The 24,057-nt window shown below is 40.2% G+C and overlaps 3 protein-coding genes across 5 annotated transcripts in view; 1 reads left to right on the forward strand and 2 right to left on the reverse strand.

The window, feature by feature from the left end:
- Positions 1–24,057, reverse strand: part of LOC148723263 (ovochymase-2-like) — a 28,606-nt gene that overhangs the window by 1,030 nt on the left and 3,519 nt on the right. Inside the window, exons 2-8 of one of the 3 annotated variants that reach the window (XM_088733368.1) lie at positions 6,086–6,124; positions 5,885–5,960; positions 4,888–4,926; positions 3,361–3,505; positions 1,852–2,108; positions 932–1,324; positions 57–95 (exon numbers count right to left, since the gene is read on the reverse strand). In XM_088733368.1, the coding sequence (XP_088589494.1) occupies positions 57–95; positions 932–1,324; positions 1,852–2,108; positions 3,361–3,505; positions 4,888–4,926; positions 5,885–5,933 (922 nt within the window). In that variant the 5' untranslated portion in view covers positions 5,934–5,960; positions 6,086–6,124. Of the gene's footprint in view, positions 1–56; positions 96–931; positions 1,325–1,851; positions 2,109–3,360; positions 3,506–4,887; positions 4,927–5,884; positions 6,037–6,085; positions 6,125–24,057 lie in introns of those variants that run through there. The other 2 variants (XM_088733367.1, XM_088733369.1) reach the window with 2 other exon arrangements.
- Positions 8,216–9,236, forward strand: LOC148723264 (uncharacterized). Its single transcript, XM_088733382.1, has one exon. It carries the CDS (start codon positions 8,251–8,253, stop codon positions 8,995–8,997), a length of 747 nt encoding a protein of 248 aa, XP_088589508.1. The 5' UTR covers positions 8,216–8,250; the 3' UTR covers positions 8,998–9,236.
- LOC148723265 (uncharacterized) lies at positions 9,134–10,592 on the reverse strand. Its single transcript, XM_088733388.1, has 2 exons — positions 9,755–10,592; positions 9,134–9,663 (listed from the first exon to the last, which is right to left on the reverse strand). Exons 1-2 carry the CDS (start codon positions 10,416–10,418, stop codon positions 9,251–9,253), a joined length of 1,077 nt encoding a protein of 358 aa, XP_088589514.1. The 5' UTR covers positions 10,419–10,592; the 3' UTR covers positions 9,134–9,250.

A 24,057-nucleotide genomic window follows, 5' to 3' on the forward strand; every position in this document is an offset into this window, starting at 1 on the left:
TTCACCAAGAGTCAAATGAATTGCACTTTCCAAAGGAGAAAGATGTACAAGCTTACCACTGGAAGCTGTGATGTTTGTTATGCCATTAGGACAAACTATGGGGAAAACAAAGGGTAAGTTAAAATTTTGAGTTCATTTCCCACCCAAATTGAGTGAACCTATTGGATGATATACCGTAAAGAAGGAGCCACTAGGAGTCCATAATGGAGTAGCAAGTTCCTAACTTTTACGAGAGGAAGATACTTGCTAATTTTTACTGATACATTCGAATCTAATTAACTCGAACCATTACTGACTTGTGGCCGGTTTTAACTAGAGCTAGAGCGCAATTCTCTCGGCGGATCCTCATACCTAAGGAAATCTGATAGTTTATCAAGTGGATAAAATTTGAATTTGAAGTCGTGACCAAAACTTCGTCCCGTCCGTCCATATCTCAATACCAGAAACTACATTCAGCTTGCGCAACAAGCTGCATTTCGAGCACAAATCAGGCATTACATATTGGGCGAGCAAATAGAAAGCCAAAAATGGGAATGCACAGGCACAATAACAGCAGAAATCCCGCGCAAGCTCATTGCTCGTGTATTATGTAATTTGCAACCTGGTGAAGAACAAAGTAGGAAAGCACTTTTCTAATATTTTCCGCTTCAATTTCATACTTCATTTTAAATCCTGATTACAACTATTGATTGTTTCATTTACTGTTAAGAAAACTTTGGAAGGCGGCGTTTTAGATAACTGCTTGTTTAAATCAGGGTTAGTACCCTATAAGGTCCATTTTCTGAAAATGGATGTGCTCCATTTTCTTAAACATACTTCACTGTACTTTATGAACTTTGGCAGCATCATTTTTAGATGTCACGAAAGGAGAAAGGAGAAAGATGTCACGAAAAAAAGTAATAAAATAGCAAAACTCGTTGTTACAACACACCTGCTTTAAACGAAGCTTTGAATCCCTTGTACACAGTAGTCGAGTTTCTGTCACTCCTGAACTGAACCCAAACCATGTTCCCTTGGCTCAATATCGAGTTCGGCTTTATGCTTCCACACAGGCGACTAGTCAGGATTGTGCCCAAATTGCCAATTATTGTTTTAGGATCACCAACCACGATGGATGCTTCACGGAACTCAACATAGTCATTTTTGCAATCCTCACTGTCTTCCATTTCAAATACGTCGAAGTCTATCAGGACCCTCCGACCCTCAGGGACGATTAAAACCCACTGTTCTGCGTAACTTGATGGGTAGTTCTCAAAGTCAACTTTTGGTGTGCCAAACTCAATGATTTCATCTTCGGTTACATTCAGATAGTTTATATCACCCACTAAAAAATGAAAAAATTAGTTCACGAAGTCAATAAAGGTTATCTAGGATTTATGTCTGCTATGAGGGGCAAAAACATCCCTGCACACTGCACGGTATGTTGCAAGATTGATCATGCCCTGCCACAGGTAAGCTATCGGGTGAGCACCCTGTGGTTGGAGGGTGGTGAAGAGTCCAAACCAGCAGGCTTAGGAGGGGTTGCAAAAACCTACAGGCTCCAAGGTGGGTCACCAGCGGTTGTGTGTACCCAAAGCTCAGGGGTGGGAAGAGTAGATTTGCTCTCTTCAGCCTCAAATTGTTGTCTGCCCGTTAGTTGGAAGGGGCTTCTTACCTTATTTCAACAACGCACTGTTTCGCCTGACTGGCTGTCGGGCTTATGCCCTGCCACTGCTCAGTCAAACTCAACAGACTCAACCGCTGGAGGTAGGTTGAGTGTCAAAAGCATCGGATTTGCTAGATTTTTTACTTGAAGGCGGGCATTATATACCATCAACCTATTGAGACCCTCTTTGTAAATTTATTACCCACCAGACTGGGACAAAGCTATGAAGGTTAAGCTAAATCCTGTGTATTGTGCAGTATCATCCGACACAAAACGAAGATAGAGCGTCGATCCACTAACATGGTCGGAAAGTCCACCACTCCAGTCGACGTTGTAGATATATCCTTGTAAATAGTTGTAGCTAAATCGTCCACACTCTTTAGTCCGAAAGTGTAAGTAGCTGTAGGAATTTCGAGTTTGAAGATAGTCGCACTTACAACCAGAGCACATTTCTACGTCAAACCTGGGATAAAATATGACAAACCGATATAGTTACCTTTCATTTCTTTCCACCCTTAGAGACAAAATGAAGATAAATATATTTTTCAATCACTTCGAACTTATCTATAATGTCTTTTTCCGTTTTCGGACCGTGTTGGGCTTAAAAAATTCACGTCAAAGGATGGACTGGTTAAGAATGGTAAATGAACAGAGTAAAGAGCAATTTTTATAAGTTTTAACTTGTTTTTGGGTGCAATTTAAAAACGCAAAATTCAGTCACTCAAACACAGGAATTTTTAGTCCGCAGAAACATTTCAATGATCCAGTACTGAGCTGGTTTGTAAAAAGTTGCCAACGTCGTCCTTTTCCAACAAATTGATGAGTTACGTTAAAGAATCCTTGAAATCTGATTGGTTTGTATTTTGTATTTGTATTTGTATTTTTTATTTCCTTTATTTCAACAAATTAGAATCTAAAAAATTATTACGAGGAAGATAAGAAGATGGAGAAGGGCATAAGATAGTGAGCTAATTAGATGCCCTTTACGTTAAATTACATTTTTTCATTTGGCAAAAAGAAGCGATACAAATATGAGAGGGATTGATTGGTTGTTGCGTTTTAGTGAAGCTTTCTTATCGGCTGAGAAAAAATGCGATTGTGAATAAAAAAGGGTGCTATTCGTGGATAAATTGCACCAATGAGAGCCAAGTGCATTGCAAGGATCTCCGGTGTGATAAAAATGTTAATAACTATATTATAATTATGATTAGCCGCACTATTGTCAGTTATTATCATAACATCAAACTAAAATACGAAAGCCAATTGCACCAGGTGCTTGAAGCGTTACAGCTCAATCAGATGCAGTTTGATCCACCAAATATTCTTTTTTTATTCTAGTTCTCTTTTCCTGATCAGAAGGAAGAAAACCTAGGCTTCCCAATAACAAATAAAAAACAATGACGTTGCTGGGAACTCATTTCAATTTTTCTTTCGTTGACTCTTCCCTGCAAGAGTATGCAAGCTACGAGACTGGAGATGCATCGTTTAAAGAATCCGCTAAATGCCACCGGCAATCATGTTTAGATCCTTTCGGGAACTAGTACCATATTTCCGAGCATTCAAAGGTAATTTCCGAGTTGTTATGGAATAACTTCGCGATTTTGTTTGTCTCTGCTTATAGATGTCCGTTAGGATAATGATTGATGGCAGCATGGAATGAAGTCTGAGCCTCAGAGTTCGCATATTAATGAATAGCGTAGACATAGAAAACTTACTTGGAAAAACGATAGAAAATTCCGGCATAAGTGTCGGGAACCGTAATGCTCCAACATTTGGTCTCATTCTTACCATAAGTGCCTGACTCGGGATATACAAGCTTACCACTGGAAGCTGTGATGTTTGTTATGCCATTAGGACAAACTATGGGGAAAACAAAGGGTAAGTTAAAATTTTGAGTTCATTTCCCACCCAAATTGAGTGAACCTATTGGATGATATACCGTAAAGAAGGAGCCACTAGGAGTCCATAATGGAGTAGCAAGTTCCTAACTTTTACGAGAGGAAGATACTTGCTAATTTTTACTGATACATTCGAATCTAATTAACTCGAACCATTACTGACTTGTGGCCGGTTTTAACTAGAGCTAGAGCGCAATTCTCTCGGCGGATCCTCATACCTAAGGAAATCTGATAGTTTATCAAGTGGATAAAATTTGAATTTGAAGTCGTGACCAAAACTTCGTCCCGTCCGTCCATATCTCAATACCAGAAACTACATTCAGCTTGCGCAACAAGCTGCATTTCGAGCACAAATCAGGCATTACATATTGGGCGAGCAAATAGAAAGCCAAAAATGGGAATGCACAGGCACAATAACAGCAGAAATCCCGCGCAAGCTCATTGCTCGTGTATTATGTAATTTGCAACCTGGTGAAGAACAAAGTAGGAAAGCACTTTTCTAATATTTTCCGCTTCAATTTCATACTTCATTTTAAATCCTGATTACAACTATTGATTGTTTCATTTACTGTTAAGAAAACTTTGGAAGGCGGCGTTTTAGATAACTGCTTGTTTAAATCAGGGTTAGTACCCTATAAGGTCCATTTTCTGAAAATGGATGTGCTCCATTTTCTTAAACATACTTCACTGTACTTTATGAACTTTGGCAGCATCATTTTTAGATGTTTCAAACCTGACAGTTTACACACGCACAAAATAAAAGACAAAAAAGATAAATCTTGACATATTTCCATCAGTCGAAACGACTCTGTTTGGGTAGCATTCCCAATGTTAAAATTTTTTATGACTGTCAAGTAAAGTAGACGCGGCCTCAATTACCTCTTGTACGTGTAAGTGAACAGATCAAAACGTCGACAACCTGTGCATTGTATGCCCAGCACGCACAATTCTAGAGGTGATTTCTCAAATCTCAACGTAGGTGGAAAAGTGTATGTGCAGGCGATTTCCCTTTTTAAATGAAATAGCCTAAGTCTTGAAATTTGTCAATTGATGAAGGTCTTATTTAGAATTGTGTGACGTCGCATTGTACGTACTTGAAATTTAGTCTTGAGTTTTCTCTAACTTTGGACTCGTGATTAGTGCTTGAAATTCATTGTGAAGATCATCGATCGGGGAGTAGGTGGTAAGTTTGTAGTCGATATCTTTCCTCTAGTAATTACTATCACTGAACACTTTGAGTTGAAGAACCGTTGATATCGGAACCTACAACAACTATATTATGAACTGAATAGATTTACAATGAATTTGCATACTGAACCGAAACAGTTTGGGTTTGAAACTTACTTGAATCGCATTGTCCTTTGTCAAAGCATAACAACAAAGCTGAAACAAAAAAAAAATTAATTAGACGTTGGACTGAAAAAAAAAGGCTAGAGATAACCATATGGACTGGTTTTCATCTTTTAAATTCGCTTAGGGAAGCTGTTGATCGAACTTCGTGCGAAAGGCTGGTCTACAACATAGCACCACTACAAGGAAAGATTCCCTTCAAATAGTTAGCATGAGGTTGTGGAAAATCCAATTTATTCCGTTAAAATTCCCTAGTCGGTACGAAGTAATATCATTTCGTGATATAAATCGAGATTTTAGACATTCAGGGTAGATGCATATAAAGTTTTGTGCATCATAACAGAGGTGCCCACTTGCCTTTGATGACAAAGACCCAGTTCAGACGTTGGGTTCCTGACGAGGCACGACAGAGGCAAGGCGCCTGAATTAACTTTTAATAAAGTTCGGCGAGCAATTAAATTCGATGAGCTCTGTCCTGCTACACGACTCCGGTGCGACAGCGATTGAAACGTCGCGTCTCCGCCAAACCAAGAAAAGAATTCCTAAATTATGCTAATGGGATTGCGTTCTCACGGACAGTTTCGAGAAGAAATGGTTATTTTTCTTCAATAAATCCTAATTTCGTACGACTCTAGCTCGATTTCTGAAGCAGAGTTGTGTTTCTTTCCAAAGACGAGCCTAATTGTAATTAACTGAGTTTGGCACGGCAAAAGCACGACGTCTGAACCGGGCCTAAGTTTTCGCCAGCCGAGTTTTTGGAACAGCTAGTCCGTATCGTCGTCATTGCTTGCTTACAATGAACTACAGACTGCGCGGTTTTGGAGCCTCTGTAGTTTTTCACGTAAGCCAAAACCGCAGTTGCCCCAGACAACAGGTTTAAAAGACTTAAAGAAAACGAAAATCTAAAGAACTCTACTTGAAAGCGAGGAAATGATACAGGTCCTCTTTGGGAAACGAGGACGTTTTAAAACATGAGGGATGGACAACATACCAATGACAGAAGCAGCTGCAACCAGTTGGTGGGTTTTAAATTCTCCCATCCTTCAACACCGTTAAGTACTTTTTGTCTAAAAAAGTAAAAGATCAGAATTCACTGAGTTGAGTATACAACAGATGCCCGCACGATCTTCTTCCTGACCACGAGTTTCCGTTGTCTGTAACCTTAGTGATCATAGAGATGACGTCAACTTACTTGAATCGCATTGTCCTTTGTCAAAGCATAACAACAAAGCTGAAACAAAAAAAATTAATTAGACGTTGGACTGAAAAAAAAAGGCTAGAGATAACCATATGGACTGGTTTTCATCTGTCCTTGTTTATAATTATTTCTCTTGGAGGGAAGAGATTGGGAAGAGACAGGGTTTTGACGGCAAGAGAATAAATGATCGAAGAGGAAAAAATAACGAGATGAGATGGAACACAAGATGAAACACAAATATATTCGAAAGGAAAGTTCTTCCCCCAATTAATGACAAGTTACTCCGTAAACATTTTCATTAGGCACGACGCATGAGAAGTTTGGCGTCTTCAAAACAATCGCCCTGAGGCCGCAATTTCTCGGCTGCGCTGTTTCTTTGTCAGTGTATTCCATACGGATTATTAGACCCCGCTAATAAAACTGAAATGAGCCAAGATAGATAGATAGATAGATAGATAGATAGATAGATAGATAACTTCATTTACACGCACTAAAATCTTTCAGCATAATCTAAGAGTACGAAATATTTCTAGAATGCCGTGTATTCACGGCACAGGGAGATTCGAACTCCTGTTTCGTTTCCATTCAACAAAAATCACCGATTCAAAATGTTGAAATTTTCGCTCGTCCAACGGAACGCGTCCGACCACAACCAAGAGGGCACAACTACAACGTATTCCTAAATTTTCGAAAAGTTATCCTTGAACTTATCCCGCTCCATTCGATTTCAGACCGGGAATCTCGAAAATTTTGGTCAAATGGAAAGCGCCCCGCATGTTATCGAGCACGTGCCGTTAAGCACATATGCAAATTTCCGTTGGTTACTTTCTATGGAAGGTCATTAGTATTCTAAAAGCAGTATTCCTTTTTCATTTGACAGAGGGCGTACAAGAAACCACCACAACAGCTCTTTTCAGAGCCACACCGATTCTTTTCAGAACCACCAAATCTAAAAAAGTCAATGACCAACGACTAGTGTCCTTTTCTTGTCTTTTAAACTGTAAGTTCTGCTAAAATTGTGATGTTTAGATTTTGTAGCATAAAAATACTTTAAAAGTTATGATGACGTATTTTACAGGTACTTTTAAATTCGCTTAGGGAAGCTGTTGATCGAACTTCATGCGAAAGGCTGGTCCACAACATAGCATCACTACAAGGAAAGATTCCCTTCAAATAGTTAGCATGAGGTTGTGGAAAATCCAATTTATTCCGTTAAAATTCCTTAGTCGGTACGAAGTAATATCATTTCGTGATATAAATCGAGATTTTAGACATTCAGGGTAGATGCATATAAAGTTTTGTGCATCATAACAGAGGTGCCCACTTGCCTTTGATGACAAAGACCCAGTTCAGACGTTGGGTTCCTGACGAGGCACGACAGAGGCAAGGCGCCTGAATTAACTTTTAATAAAGTTCGGCGAGCAATTAAATTCGATAAGCTCTGCCCTGCTACACGACTCCGGTGCGACAGCGATTGAAACGTCGCGCCTCCGCCGAACCAAGAAAAGAATTCCTAAATTATGCTAATGGGATTGCGTTCTCACGGACAGTTTCGAGAAGAAATGGTTATTTTTCTTCAATAAATCCTAATTTCGTACGACTCTAGCCCGATTTCTGAAGCAGAGTTGTGTTTCTTTCCAAAGACGAGCCTAATTGTAATTAACTGAGTTTGGCACGGCAAAAGCACGACGTCTGAACCGGGCCTAAGTTTTCGCCAGCCGAGTTTTTGGAACAGCTAGTCCGTATCGTCGTCATTGCTTGCTTACAATAGAGAACTTAAGCACCAGGCTATTTTGCGACGGCGACGGTGACCGGAAGTGACTTTTTGTTCCGGTAGGCGTTCTGGAGTTGTCTGTCAAGTCGCCTTCGTTTCGCGCGAACGTGAGAATCTTCATTTTGGCGTTGTATCCAGAACGTGAGTATTTTTCCCTCACTAGCTTGTCTCAAACTTGTTGTAACATTTTATTTTGCTCTTGTTACCTTTTTAGAATTATTTTCTTTCATGTTGTTCAAACTGTATACTCAAATATAGATAAACACACGGACATTTTCATTTCTCGTAGCTTTGAGCAGAAGATGTCGGCGCCCGCCTCCGATGGAAAGGCAAAATAAGCTTAACTATGGAGTCTTTCGAAGACATTTCAACGGAAAATATTTTTATGTTTATCTTAACAAGTTTACATTTTTCCTCGACCATCGGTCAAATAGATGAATTGTCGTATTTTGCTTTTAGAGCTATGGAGTGGACTGAAGATCATGATGTTATTTTGCTTCGAGAAATCCTGGCGAGCGATTTGTTTTCATTCAAAAAAGGAAGTGTTGCCAGGGGAGAAAGGTGGGAATCGATCACAGAAAAGTTAAATCAAGTGAAGACACTCTGTTTTCATCTCAAAGATAAGAGGGCAGTAAGAGACCGATGGGTTCTTCTCCAGAAGAAGTATAAGGCTAAGATGCATCAAGAAGAAACTGCAAGTGGAATATCCGTGGACGATATGTCTGAAATAGATGTTTTGCTAGAAGAACTCGTCGGGAAAGAAGAAAGCTTAAACAAAGTTGGTGATGCTCAGTCAAGAAAGCAAAAAGAAGATAAAAGCAAGGCAGAGGACATAAGGCAGAAAGCTTTAGAGCGATACAGCAAAACGGAAAAGCGAAAGTCAACAGAGAATGGCGACGAATGCGTGGAGAAACCGAAGCGCCAACGGAGAAGTGCTCGCACCGAACCACTAGTTGAATTCATGCAAGAGAAAGTCAAGACTGAGCGAGAATTACGACAACAAGAGCTGGATCTAAGAAGACTAGAGCAAGAGCAGAATCAGCGAGTGATGGTGACTGTCTTACAGCAACAACAACAAACAAATCAAGCCATTCTGTCGGTTATTGAAAAGCTTCTTGAGAAGAAGGAATGACATTTTCCCTAAGTATGAACATGTGAAAGTCAGTGTTTATTTGTTTCAGAAAAAAGACAGGTATTTGTTGAAATTGATGTCTTATTATTTACTTGCGTTTTGTGAATTCGAAAAAAAAACCAAGTTCATTCATTATTATTGTTAAAAGTTTGATCACTTCTGCATTGTTGACCACCAAGAAGAATTCAAGTACTTAATGAATTTGTGTTTAATTAAAATGGCCTTCATTTCTGCTCGGTTTATTTGAGAGAATTTATCTAAAATAATACTGCAATGATGGAGGGTCTAGACCAAAAAACTCTGAGGTTTTGTTTCCATATAGGCAGGTAACAGCATTATTAAGAAGTGCACATACAAGATACATTTTTCCCACACTACTCATTCCAATTTTCAGGTTTTTCTTAAAATCCAAAAACTTGAAGTCGTTGATGATGTCACCAAAGAGCCACTCCACCGTTACTCTAACAGAACTCATGTCAAAATTGAATTGTTCCATCATCGGTGTTAGGACACCATGGCGAAATGGGGCCTGTAGGTGTATTCGCAGCGGATAGGCGGGATCACCATAAACACTCATGGGTTGGCCAGTTGGGGAAAATGCATTCCTTTCCAATTCCTGGAGAAGATTGGAATTTACTAACATGCTTGCATCATGTTTTCTCCCCTCTGCATACAAAAAGGGATAAATAAAATTAATAAATTAAAGAAACCTTATGTGGCAGCTTATATTCATGGCATCCCAGTGAACATAACTTACCGACAGGCCCATACATATTTCCAATGAGTCCATTTGGTAGAGTGACGGACTGAAACTTGAGGGAATGTACACGTTTATGGCCATTGTACACTATTCTTTGGTGTTGGCCTGGGCGAGAAATTGGTCTGACTGTTCCATCAATAAACCCAAAGCAGTTGCTGAGAGGTGCACCTTTTGCATGAATAACATCTGCATACTCCTGTAGCATTGGCGGACTCAATATATCAAAATTCCATTGTGAAATACGATGACCATGGCTCAAAAAAATATGATCCATCATTGTATTGGTAATCATACTTATCTCAGGAACTGGTCTTGCGAAACGATGAATCATGTCTGAATAGCGACATGGATACGAGAAGCGCTTCAGAAGCATACAAAGCCCTTCAGTTCGGTGACACGTTGTTCTTTGTGGACAGCGGATAGTGTCTGGTAATTGAAGGACATTTGCCAATAACATTATGTCCTGTTTTCGCACTCTGAACTCCGCTAAACACTCTGATTCATCCATCTGGTCGAAATCAAACTCAGGGTATGAGCTGTAAGGGAATTCTGGATTCTTGGAACTGTGACTTTCGTACAAGGTCAAAAATTCTTCGTCACTGATGATTTTACTATCGTACAAAAAAAGAAGCAGATTTCTCATCTCACTGAAGGATGACATGCTCTCACACAGCTTATCTTAAAAGCGAACAGAGTTTGCTACCCACGTCGCCGCCGCAAACCTCGTCTAGCTGCTTAACGTTTATATTTTGGCGGGAACGACGTTGTTCTCTTCCCAGGCTCTTTCGGTCGCTAAAGTTGCCGTTGCCTCAAAAACGACCGGTGCTTAAGTTCCCTAATGAACTACAGACTGCGCAGTTTTGGAGCCTCTGTAGTTTTTCACGTAAGCCAAAACCGCAGTTGCCCCAGACAACAGGTTTCAAAGACTTAAAGAAAATGAAAATCTAAAGAACTCTACTTGAAAGCGAGGAAATGATACAGGTCCTCTTTGGGAAACGAGGACGTTTTAAAACATGAGGGATGGACAACATACCAATGACAGAAGCAGCTGCAACCAGTGGGTGGGTTTTAAATTCTCCCATCCTTCAACACCGTTAAGTACTTTTTGTCTAAAAAAGTAAAAGATCAGGATTCACTGAGTTGAGTATACAACAGATGCCCGCACGATCTTCTTCCTGACCACGAGTTTCCGTTGTCTGTAACCTTAGTGATCATAGAGATGACGTCAACGAAGTTCCAAATTGAAGTGAAACCACGAGATTGAGCAGGATGTACAGCGAGCTGTTAGATCATTGCGTGGTTTCACTGCAAAATTTCTATCATCATCTAGGTTGTAGACGATTTTATTCTACAATAGCGTTCAGATTTTTATGCCAGCTGAAGTTTTTGCATGGCCACGCAATCTACAGCTCCACATTTATCGTGCTTTTTTCTGGCTTTTTTTCATCCTAGTGGGCACGTATGCCCATTTAATGGGCCTTTAAACACTCGACGTTCAGCATGGAGAACGTTTTCGTCGGGAAATGCTGCAATTTCGTTGGATATACCGAGTTGAAACCTTTGGTTAGCGGGTTCGTCACGCTCTGCAACTTTAGACGTTCGCTCTCTCAAGGATACCTCGGATTCCAGTCATTTCTATCCATTGTCTTGTCAGTCCTTTTCAGTGCGATGTCGTCTATTGTCATTGTGTTGGGCAATTTACTGCTAAACGCTTAATTTTCGTAGTGAAGATCAAACGGAACAAGCGCCCGTGCATGCATTACTCTAATTGCTCAGCAACATTCCACTGTATTCTCCTTTTTCACATTACCCAAAATACCTTGCGCTTTGGGGGGTAACTTTGGAGCCCTAGTTACAAGCAAAATGGCGGCTCCAACCAAACAAACGGATTTAAAGCTACCAAATTGTTAAACTTAACATCTATTTAAACTTAACCCTGGCCCCACAAACAATACAAGCGGTCCCGGTGAGCGAACTAATTGTTCTCTACGGCGTCAACATTCATTGTCTACTCGGCTGAATGGATCGTCTGCACAATCATGTTTTCAATGCCACAAAACAGTGAAACGAAATCAAAAGCACTTTGTATGTGAAGTGTGTAGAAGCCTCACGCATGCTCGATGTGTAGTATCCGCTGCATTTTATAAATCTCTCAGCGGTGGAAATGAGCCTGATTCATGGACTTGTCCAAAATGTAGTTTAACAGAATTACCATTCTATGGACAGAGGAATATATTAGATGAATCCCAGTCGGATGCTGGTGATCTAAAAACATGCGATGAGAGCATACATCTGTCTGCGCTTACTGCTAACCCTTCCCACTTGTCGCTTATGCATTTGAACATACAGTGCATGACATCAACATTCGACGAGCTGCAGTTGCTAATGAACGACTATCCTTTTGATGTCGTCACATTGTCTGAAACCTGGCTTAATGACAATCCACTCTTACTGCAACACGTCTCTATACCGGCTTTTACCGCAACCTATAGAAATAGACAAAAAAGGAAAGGCGGCGATGTTGGAGCTTATGTACGTGATAATCTCAATTTCAAGCGCCGAAAGGACATCGAAAGGCTGCAATCGGACTCTGAGCACTTATGGCTGGAATTCGAAGGTCGAAATAAGAACAGCAAGTTACTTGTAAGGACGATCTATAGGTCTAATCTGATAATGGACACCCGTGACTGGCTCTGCTGTTTTGAGGATCTTTTGTCCCAAATTGTCTCTACTTAGGACGGATTATTAATTGTAACTGGCGACATCAACATCAACTTGCTTGACAAAGAAGATAACATCACCCGCCAATACATGGATATACTCAAAGGGTTAAATCTGACTAACCATGTCACTAAACCCAGTAGAACTACAAGGACTTCAAAGTCTCTGATTGACCATCTGATTTCAAATTCGCCTTCCAAAGTATCATACACAGACGTTCTGCCATGCCCCACTATCAATGATCATGATGCGCCTTATGCTACCATCAGTATGCGTATTACAAGATTTCTCCCACGCTACAAGTTTATTCGAAACGAAAAGAATCTTAACTTGCAATCGTATATAAAGAGGACTTTTCAGCCCTGCCTCTATTTATTGTTTATGGCGTGGGATGTCCAGATGGTATGGTTACAACGCTTAACTCTCTTTTTACAGAATGCATTGAAAGACATGCTCTTCTAAGAAGGGTGGAAGTTACACGTCCACCCGCTCCTTGGATAGCTGATCCCGAAATCCGTGAGCTGCAGACCCAACGCAATAAGCTAGGCAAAAGAGCACATGAATCAAATGACAACAATATATGGGAGGCATTTCGTACTACTCGGAACACTCTGAAAACTGAGATAAGGCAGGCTAAGAAATCGTTCTTTGATAACGCGTTTTCTTCAAAACGACCAAAAGAAATCTGGCGTACAATTCACAGAGTGCTGAATCCCAGTACTAAGCCACTCATGGCCGATCAACTCATTCTTCGCCACTACAGCAGAGAGAACCTTAGGGAAATCTTCAGGGGACTCTGTCGATAACCTATTATATCTGGTAAATTCACTGGGTGATGTTAGTGACTCCGTCCCTTTCAAGCTACGCGAGGTAACCCATGTAGAGGTCTTACGTGAAATCAAATTACTAAGAACGGACAGTTCAACAGGTCCAGATAATATCCCAGTGAAGTTTTTGAAACCAGTTGCGGAGCTGTTAGCAGGTCCCCTCGCACATATAATTAACTGCTGTATCAGAAATAATTATTTCCCTATTGACTGGAAGGTGGCGCGAATCTCACCAATACCAAAGATAGATCAAACAATGGCTAAACATGACTATCGACCTGTATCTATCCTCCCAGCCCAGTCCAAAATCTTTGAAAGGCTGGTAGCCCATCAGACAATTGGATTTATTGAAGAAAGAGCACTTTTTGGTGAAAACATTTCAGGATCTAGAAAGAATCACTTAACGGCCACGACATTACTGGGGATTAGAGACGATATTACGCGTGCAATGGGTCGCGGCGAAGTAACTCTCATGATTCTTGCAGACTACTCGAAAGCTTTTGACATTGTGAACTTCAAGTCAGTTATTTATAAAATGCACTCAATGGGTTTTTCAAAGGATTTTCTAACCTGGATGACCTCCTATCTTACGGGCAGACAACAGTATGTAATGATAGATGACAAGTGTTCTCAGCGGTTGAAAACGTGCTTCGGCGTCCCTCAAGGATCGATCTTAGGACCGTTAATTTTCAATATCTATGTAGCAGACCTCCAGAAAAAGTTGAGTTGCAAATGCTTTCAATATGCGGATGATACCACGTTGCTTCACCACTTGAAGCCGCATGAAATAGAGGCGTGCATAAAGGATGCTAATCAGACAATATGGAGCCTGAGCAGTTATTCTGAATCGTCCAATTTAGCGTTGAATTCAGAAAAAACCAAATGGATGCTTCTCTCTACAAGACAATTGGCGCGCGCACACTCTTTAAATGATTTTTCTGCAGATGTATACTGCAGTAACACTAAACTTGAGAAAGTCTCAAGCACCAAGCTTTTGGAGGTTTATATGGATCAGGAACTAACATGGCAAGAACACATAACGAATCTGTTGTCATCGTGTTACGTTGCTTTAGCAGTACTACGGAAACTAAAAAACTTCGCACCATACCCCATAAGAAAACGACTGGTGGAAAGTCTTATACTCTCTAAACTGGATTATTGTAACGTTGAGTTTAGTCCTCTCCCAGAGTACTAGACCAAACGCCTTCAAAGAGTACAGAACACGTGTGCGGGTTTTGTGTTAACTAAATTTGCTGGACTCCAAGATGTTAGAAAGCTAGGTTGGCTTCCAATCAAAGAACGTTTAGAATTTAATATAGCTAAGCTAGCGCACAAGTCATTATACAATGAGGACTTTCCACTAAAACTCAAGCAACACGTCGTAAATAGATATAGTCTTAGGTCATTAGCTGCACCAAAATTAGAACTTGCCAACAAAATTGAGAACACTCTACAAGATCAAGCTGCAGAAGCTTTTAATAAGCTTCCTGCGCAGCTAAGGAATTTCAGTGACAATGCACTTTTTTTTAAAAATCTTAAGAGACACATACTGACATGCAATGGATATTCTAGTATAGTTTTTTATTATTCACTATTTTATCAATTTTGATTTATTGTAAGTATTATGTATATAGTTAGTTTTTATATTAGTAGCGAAGAGCCACTATGTGGAAGTATACTAATAAAGGTCATTATTATTATTATTATTATTATTACTATTATTATTATGATTGATCGTTGCTTTTTTGTTTGTTTCAGGTCAGTAGGTTATAACAGAGCTGTGCAAATCAAATAATTTAAATGTTTTGAATTTCCAGACGCAACATTCATTTGCTTGTCGTTAGATTCTTCCCTAGCTTAATCTTATAATTCACTCTTAAAAACAAGCTCATTCTAGAACATTCTGCATGATAACTGACATCATCTCCTATTTATAAATAAGTCTCAGTATGAATAAAAACATGACCAAGCACAAGGAGGTAAACATTGTGGTGTACTGAGGAACAAAATAAACTGATCCCCGTATCATAAAGGACCTTCACCAGCCAGAACGGTAGCGCCAAGGAATATTTCAAGACATATCTCTTACAATTTCAGTCGCGAAAGTCTGCATGTGTTTACCGTCTCTTGCGACGCTACACCTCACCTTCATTTACATTTACATTTACATTTACATATGTCATCTTGCAACATCTATAACAGACATATTCGCTAGCTACCCCCCCCCCCCCATCCCCAGTAAACTGGATAGACTACATCACAGTAATCTGGTCAGTGGGTTCTTTAACGTCCCCTGCCTAACCAAATTAATTAATTAATAGATGCAGGAGACGGGGAAAGGTAAAGTCTGTTTACGAGCCTAGCTAGTGGCCCATTGCAGATGCTTAACTCCGGTTTCTGTAGCATGGAGTGATTAGAAGTATGTCTACTCCCCCCTGGATGGGATGCCAGTCCATCGCAGGGTTACCCCCAGCATTTAAATGGCCGGTACCCATTTATACACCTGGGTGAAGAGAGGCGCTGTGAGAGTAAAGTGTCTTGCCTAAGAACACAACACAATGTCCCGGCCGGGGCTCGAACCCGGACCACTCGATTCGGAGTCGAGCGCACTAACCATGAGACCACCACGCCTTATTCGTCCACGTTTATTCCACCACGTTTATTCGTCCTTTTCCGAGAAGTCTAGAACGTCTATTCATTTCTTGATATTATAGAAAGGTAGCACATTCTCATCAGTTACTAACTATGATTATTTTAAGACCTTGAGTGTTGATCCGGCGGGGGCACGAACCCTCGACCTCCCGCACAACAACGAGTTAAAAAGCTGACGTTTCGAGCGTTAGTCCTTCGTCACTCTGACGGAGGACTAACGCTCAGAACATCAGCTTTTTAACTCGTTACGGTGGCCAATCTACAATTTCGAGTTAGTTGATATTACCAAATTACCTTGTTACCCCCACCGACGCAGGATCACAGTTTCTTTGGAAACTTTCACCCTCCCGCACAATAGTCCGGCGCTCTAATCGATTGAGCTTACCAGGAGGCGGTTACATACGTGAGCGGGGTTCAGTTTCAAATAATTTGCTGTCACAGTTTCCGTTCTCAGACAATAAAAATTTGGGGGATTTCACGTTGTCATTTTTCAGAGGACGGCTCTGAAAATCTAAAACGCTCATACTGAGCCATTCCTCTGCCCTCAGCGCCGTCGCCGTCGTGGTATGCTTAACGTTCCCAAATACTAATCTAACGAAATAACTCACCTGTAGAGTTATTTCGTTAGATTAGAGTAGAGTGTAACGTAGTAGGAAATCGTAGTTAAACAGATCGCTCTCCCACGGTGGCCCAAAAGTGCCACGGCAATTTCAATTAGATCACGGCAATTGCAGTTTGACCACGGAAATTTCAATTTGACCACGACAACCTCAAGTTAGCCACGGCAATTTCAATTTGATCACGGCAACTTCAATTTAATCACGGAAATTTTCAATTTGACCAAGGCGATTTCAATTTGATCGCAGCAAGTTTATTTTCACCATGGCAATTTTCAATTTTTGAGCAAAGCCAGGCGATGTGCGCACTCCGATTGCATTGCATTGTGGTAGCGTTATTTTCAATATGACGGTAAAAGCGGTAGAAATGGGCAGACTTTGACTGAATATTCCGTAAAAGCTAGGCCGTTCCTTTTCCTTTCACTATAGCTAAATATAATTTGATGTATTCTGAACGTATAAAAGTATTTTTCGTGCGTGTTTGTCAAGTATTATATAGTTCTCAAGGACAAACACAAGTACAGTTTTTTAGCATATAATTTGAGATCGGTTTTCTAGAAGGTCAAATTCGTTGTACCTCGTAGTTTGAAGCCTTTTAAAGATTTGTATGGCCAATTTGATCCTTCTTCAACAGCTCTGACCAAAGGCGCTCAAACGCGCTCCAACGGTACAAACGTTTAATGCATTTTCATGGCGTTTGAGACCCTTTTGTGGAGCGAAAAGGCCCATTGTTGCGTTTAGTGTGTTCCGTTACATGGCGTCACTACTGCAACGACATTTATCAATCGTGTAGTAATTCTACTTTCCTAAGTGAAGGAAAATTAACTAATCGCGAGCGTTGTGTGGTAAATCTTCTATCTTGACCACTGAATGAAGGACAGTTTAATTAGAGCAATGAAAATAGTCACTTGATCCATGAAAACCTTCACCGCCCCCTGGTTAGCTCAATTGGTTAGAGCGCCAAATTGTGTTGTGCGGGAGGTCGAGGGTTCGAGCCCCGGCCGGACCAATACTCGTGGTCTTAAAATAACTGTTACCTTTCTATAATATCAAGAAAAGAATAGATATTCTAGTCTTCTCGGATAAGGAAGAATAAACCGTAGGCCCCGTCTCATGCAGAGTTAGGGGTAGGAGACGTTAATTTCCCACGCAGGAGATTACTGTGTGGTGGATATCCTCCCCTAGGGTGGGATGGGTGGGTGTTATTGTTTCACAGGGCCCCATTTAAACCAGCTATTTTGCTGAACTGGGCTACCCTGTCTAAATGTTTGTAAATTAACAAATACCTTGCGTGAGGCGACACGCCGAAAAGCCGGAAAGCAAAAGGCACTCGAACGTTGAAAGGTGTTGATAATAACACTAGTTTATTCACAATTAATCACACACAGAAAGCAAACAAAAACTAAAAACAATACATTAACAACAAAAAATACATGAGAAATTCTGAAAGGAGGTAGAAGAGGTTATCCCTTTTTAGTCCACCTCCTTAACATATATAGCAAAATTAAAAAATCCTAATTACCTATCTATAAATTCAAAAACTATATATATACAATTGCGTATACTTATATAATAAAAGTCTAAAATGGTAAGTATAAATCATGTTTTCAGAAAATTCATTGAGTAGCTTATTTCTAAAAGTTCTTAAATCTTTTACTTCCGCGGTCTCTTTTCTTAAATTGTTCCATAAATTAACAATGCGAAGAAAGAAAGAGCGTTTACAGCAATTTAACTTAGCAGATTTCGTCTTAAGCTTGAAGCGATGGTTGGATCTCAACGGTCTGTATTTGTCCGCGAAGCTGACGAATTCGTGTGGATTCAGACAATTCAGTCCATTTATTGTCTTGTAGCATTCAGAGAGTGATGATAAAGTTCTCCTTTTTTCTAATGATGGCCATTTAAGTCGTTTCAATCGATCTTCATACGACATATCATTTGCAGTTATACCAAGCGCAAATCTGGAAGCTCGTCTTTGGACTTTTTCTAGAGTAGCAATGTCTTTCTTTAGATGTGGCGACCATACTGGGGAACTGTATTCAAGGATTGGCCTTACAAGACTTTTGTACAATTTAGAGAATAAGTCCGGGTTTTTTGGTCCAACAATCCGTCTAACAAAGCCAAGAACACGGTTAGCTTTGTTTGCACATTTGGTGGCTTGTAGGCTCCATGACAGATTTGACGTGATATAAATACCAAGATCTTTTGTTTCGGACACTGAATTTAATCTGTTACCACATACGTGATATTCGGGATATGATGTGTCATTCTTCTTTGAGATTCGCATTACTTCACACTTGGTTGTATTAAAGCTTAATTGCCAATCAATGCTCCATTGTTCGAGTGCATTCAGATCGTTCTGTAAAATTTGGGTGTCTTCGTGAACATTTCTAAGAGCCTTGTAAACTTTCATATCATCTGCGAATAATTTCGATTGAGATTCTATGTTCCGCGTGATGTCATTAATGTATATAAGGAACAATATCGGTCCTAATACGGTTCCCTGCGGCACACCGGATAGGACAGCTGAATAATGACCTCGGAGTACAACACGCTGTTGACGGTTTGTAAAGAAACTCCTTACCCACGATAGCAGCGGGTCTCTAATACCAAATGCATGTAGTTTTAAAAATAAACGTTCATGTGGGACAGAGTCGAACGCTTTCGCAAAATCCAAAAATACAACATCTGTATGAAGCCCATTGTTTCTATTGTGAACCCAATCATGAAAGACTGTTAAGAGCTGAGACAAGCAAGATTTGCCCTTCATCAATCCAAATTGATTAGGGATAAAATGTCCTTAGTTATCCAAAATTCCACTAGGTGTTGTCTTGCAATTTTCTCACACACTTTGCAAAGAATTGAAGTCAATGAGACTGGGCGGTAATTTTTACGATTATTTTTAGCGCCTTTTTTGCGTAGCGGGATAATGTCAGCTTGCTTCCAGCAATCGGGTACCTTGCCTAGTGAGAATGACAAATTGAAGATCTTACAAACTGAAATAGCTAACGTATCCGTACAATTTTTTAATATCAATGGGTGTTTTCCATCCGGCCCAGGAGATTTGCGCGGTTTCAGCTCTTTCAGTAACTTGGTGACTTCATCAATGGAGCGTTGAAGAAAACTAGGACTGTAATGATCTGCTCGAATGATGGAATATTCTCTAGGTTTTCTCGAGTGAAGACCGATGCCAAGAATTCATTCATGCATTCAGAAATAATAAAAATATAATAATATAGATCAATTTCTATAGCGCATTTCCATGTAAATGCTCTAATGCGCTTTACAACACTGTGCGGGGGACTTTTCCAGACTGCCGGCGGCAGTTTACAATTAATAAAGGAGAAATTTTTACAGATGCCCCCTCCCCCCTTCCCAGTAAACAGGCCAGACCACATCACAGTAATCTCGTGATGTGGGTTCTTTAACGTCCCTTGCCGAAATTAACTAATTATTAGGTGCAGGAGACGGGACCTCCGGCTTTACGTCCTATCCGAGAAGACGAAGCAATGTGAGTGAAGCGTCTTGCTTAAGGACACAACGTCAAGCCCCAGCCAGGACTTGAACCCGGGCCATCTGACCTAGAGTCCAGCGCACTGACCACTGGACTACTCACGCCTCACGTTCATTAGTTAATGTGCTTCCATTATCCATCTTGATAACAGTCAGATCATCGGACCCTTTACGCTTTGAATTGACGTAACTCCAAAAAAGCTTGCACTCTTTTTTGTCATGCATATTGCTTGCAAAGTCCTTCAAGTATTTCCCACCGGGCAGTATTACATTTCTTTTTAAGCATGTTATTTACAGTCTTGTATTTGGACCATAAATCAGCATTGTCACTCGCTTTAGCCTTCTTGTAAAAACGTTTCTTTTTACGAGCAAGTTTAATTATGTCATTTGAGATCCACAGGGCGTAGTGATTTTTCTTCCTGCTTTTCTTGGGAACACACTGGTCGACTGCAGCGTTAAAAAGATCAACCCATGCATTCCACACTTCATTTATGTCTTCGAAGCAAATACACATTCCCATGGCATATGTTTGAACAATTCATTCAAGCCTGACCAGTCGGCCCTCTCAAAATTATGAAACTCTTTTATGGAAGATTTTCTTTGATAAGGATTAACGTTTGCTTTGAAAGTAACGATGTTGTGATCAGATATTGGTTCTCCAACCTCTACATCTGAGACCATGTCGTTGTGATTAGTTAGGATAAGATCCAGTATATTGCCACCTCTTGTAGGCTGTAAGACCATTTGGTTTAAAAAAAATTATCAGATAATATATCAGAGAAAAGCTCATAATTAAATGAGTAGTTCAAGAATAAATTGTTCTTCCAATCGCTATTTCTAAAATTGAAATCGCCAACCAGTATGATGTTTGATAGGTGCGACAAAGATTCTAGATTTCACTGGAGTATTTCTAGGCATTTCGAATCACTAGATGGTGGTCTATAGAACATTCCAAACACAAATGACTTGTCCCTTGAATAATGAATATCGATCATCAAAAGTTCAGCATTGTTACCTTGCAATATTTTACGTTCATTTCAAATGATGTTCTCATTGACAGCAACTAACACACCGCCTCCTTTGCGATTTCGATCTTGTCTGAAGACCCGATACTTCTGTGGAAATAATTCGGACGATCTGATGGAATCGTCCAAGTGAGTCTCAGTGACCGCTATTATATCAAAGTTTCTTGGATAAACATCAGCATCGAGGAATGTAGACTTGTTCACTAAACTTCTAGCATTAAATAAAGCAACTTTAAGTTGTTGGTTTGGGCCTGTATTTGGTTCTATGTCTTCTCCAAGCATCAGTAAAACTTGATGAAAAGCTTGTTTTGATGCCGTAATCGAAGCGACGCCATCTTGTAAGTTTGGAGTACAGTTGAATATCGAAGTCTAGAGCGCACCAAATACTAGTCGCGGTCGAATCTTGAATGACCGAGAGTGTAAAAGCACTGTTGCCAGCATTTTTTGGAGGAAAATCACTCGAAAGAGTCCACAGAATACAAATTAAAAGATACTTTGGGAAGAGAGCTCTGAACCGTGCCATTGCGCTATCAACGTCCTTAAATTCCAGGTTCCTTAAATTGATAGGCCTGTGTGTCTCTTACCATTCGCTAGCGCTTTTAAATCTTCTACCCTCAAAGTTAAGCTCTGATTAGGATAACTCTTGATGACTTTCCTTAGCTATGTGATGATAAGGGTCAGTTTTAAGGTGTCATTTCCCCATCTGTATGTTCTTGAGTTCTGGCAAAGCCGGATGAGATTGTGTTACAAAAAACACTATTTTCTTCTGTGCGCGCGCTATTTTCTTTGTTTCAGAATATACTTCTCTCCTGAAGTAATAACTCCAGAGAATCGTTTCTCGAAACCCTCACCTAGGTTGCTCTATTCTCGAAGAGTACTTTGAAACTCTGTGCGTTTTTACTAAACGTGGAGCGCGACAAATTCGTTCCTAGGAGGCGTGGGGCTTCTCCTTTTACAAATCCCCTATTTTTACGCTCGGTGGAAAAAGTTCGTGTATTACGAGGTCTTTGTCTCTTTAATATCCGTTTGTATGTCAAGGGTCAATTCCCCGTTAAATAACTCGCATCTAGGAATATAATTTCTGACACTGAAATTATTCATCCTGCCATCGGTTGTGAGTGTAACTGTTGCCATTTGTGTCGAGATTCTTAGGCAGATTGCAGTTTCGAATCTTTCTTAATAACGTCTGTTGCCTCCCAAGAACGAATTCGTCACGGAGGAATGACAGGAGTCGCGCAGGCTCGTCAAACGTTTTAACCTTCGAAGGAACGGCAACAGACAGTGAATCCCCATTACAATCCACCTATATTCACGCTATCTCGCTGCTACCAAAGAAGTTCACTCCAACACTTCAAGATACAAAATGACTCAATTTTTGTTTTACGACCATGAGGCAATGCAATCAGGGTGCGCACACCGCCTGGAGCACGGCAATTTCAGTTTGATTCACGGCTCAAGTTGTCTCGCGACACAGTCAGTGGAATTACAAATGTTCGCAAGGTACCTTGCGCAACTAACGTGACATTGAAGATGGCGGACGGTGGGAAAGAAGTGAACAAAGCGCTGTTTTGTGTAAATTGTGGCGATTCGATTTCGATGGTTACGGGGGAACAAAAGTTCTGCACAAACGGTGGATCAGGTGGGTACTATTTCACCTTACTCGAGGTGTTAGACTGTCAGCATCCTAACTTCAAATTTTTCCACAGTTCTCAAAAGAGAATCTAACGCTGGGCCAACTGGATTATTTGGGCGGGTACAGAATTTCATAACCTATAAACGGATGAAAGGCCAGGAATGGAGGGAAAGCGTTACAAAGAAAGCAAAAGGGAAAGGAAAAGGTGCCATGGAACCCCCTCAAAAGGAGAGCGCTGACATTACTATTACATCAACCTAGTTTCTTGGAGTGACAACTGTAGCTGTCTCAAGAAGAAGCATGGAAAATGACTGGCATTGAGGGTCAATACAAAAGACTCTGCAACTACCATACTTCAAAAGGCTGTTAGTGAATGGAAGGAATTCAATAGTGATTGCTATATTAAAGATGAAGAATACTTGCTGCTGCTAGAGGATTTCCGGGAGGCGGTATTTTTCCCTGGTTGAAATAAAGAGTTTTTCGCTCTTGAAAGATACCAGGAAGAGCTTGGGAAAGACTTTAAGAGGATAACCTCGTACTTATGTGCTAAATCAGATTTTTTCATGCATGAGTGTGCTGATGAAAAAATTTCTCAAAACAACAGCACAGGAGGTAACGATGATGTCAACAAAGTCGTTCATATTCCAGACCCTATATGGTATCAACTTGAAACAAGTGGGGAGCCATCAGGTATTTTTTATTATTATTTAATATTTCTTTATTAAGTTAAGTACATAAAAAAAAGGAAGTAACAAAACAGGAATAAAAGAAGCTTTAAAACAATAGAACAGTCACATTTCGGGTCCTAACAAAGTAGATATTTAGATAAACAATATTACAATAGTATTTATAACACACTTGTTTTATAAAATATTGAACATAAGACGCGGGTATAAGTCTCTATCGTGTCATTCAATTGTGGGAGAGGGAAAGAAAGAGCAAGCCACCAGAATGCAAAGTTATGATCAAGTACTTAAGAGAACAAGAAATGGATACCGGTGCATTGGTTGGAGAATTTTTTACCGATGTCATCAGTGATATGGCACATTATGTTTCCAAATGGAAGTCCTGTACATTCAACGCTCTTCATCAAGAATGGAAATTTCAGGGCAGCTGAAGAAATTGCAGCAGCAAGTCTTGCAAAAAACAGTCCTGCACCATCCTTTCTGGGAAAGTCATCCTATGAGATGCTGGTAAATCCAGATCTTGACCTAATGAAACTCAAAGCTGAACAGCATTTAACACCATCTGAGAGGGAACAAATTATCAGAATCAGGAAGGATGTTGTCAACTTTCAGGACATCATTGTTGATCA

This window comes from Stylophora pistillata, chromosome 9 (assembly GCF_964205215.1).
Source record: "Stylophora pistillata chromosome 9, jaStyPist1.2, whole genome shotgun sequence".
Classification (NCBI taxonomy): Eukaryota; Metazoa; Cnidaria; class Anthozoa; order Scleractinia; family Pocilloporidae; genus Stylophora; species Stylophora pistillata.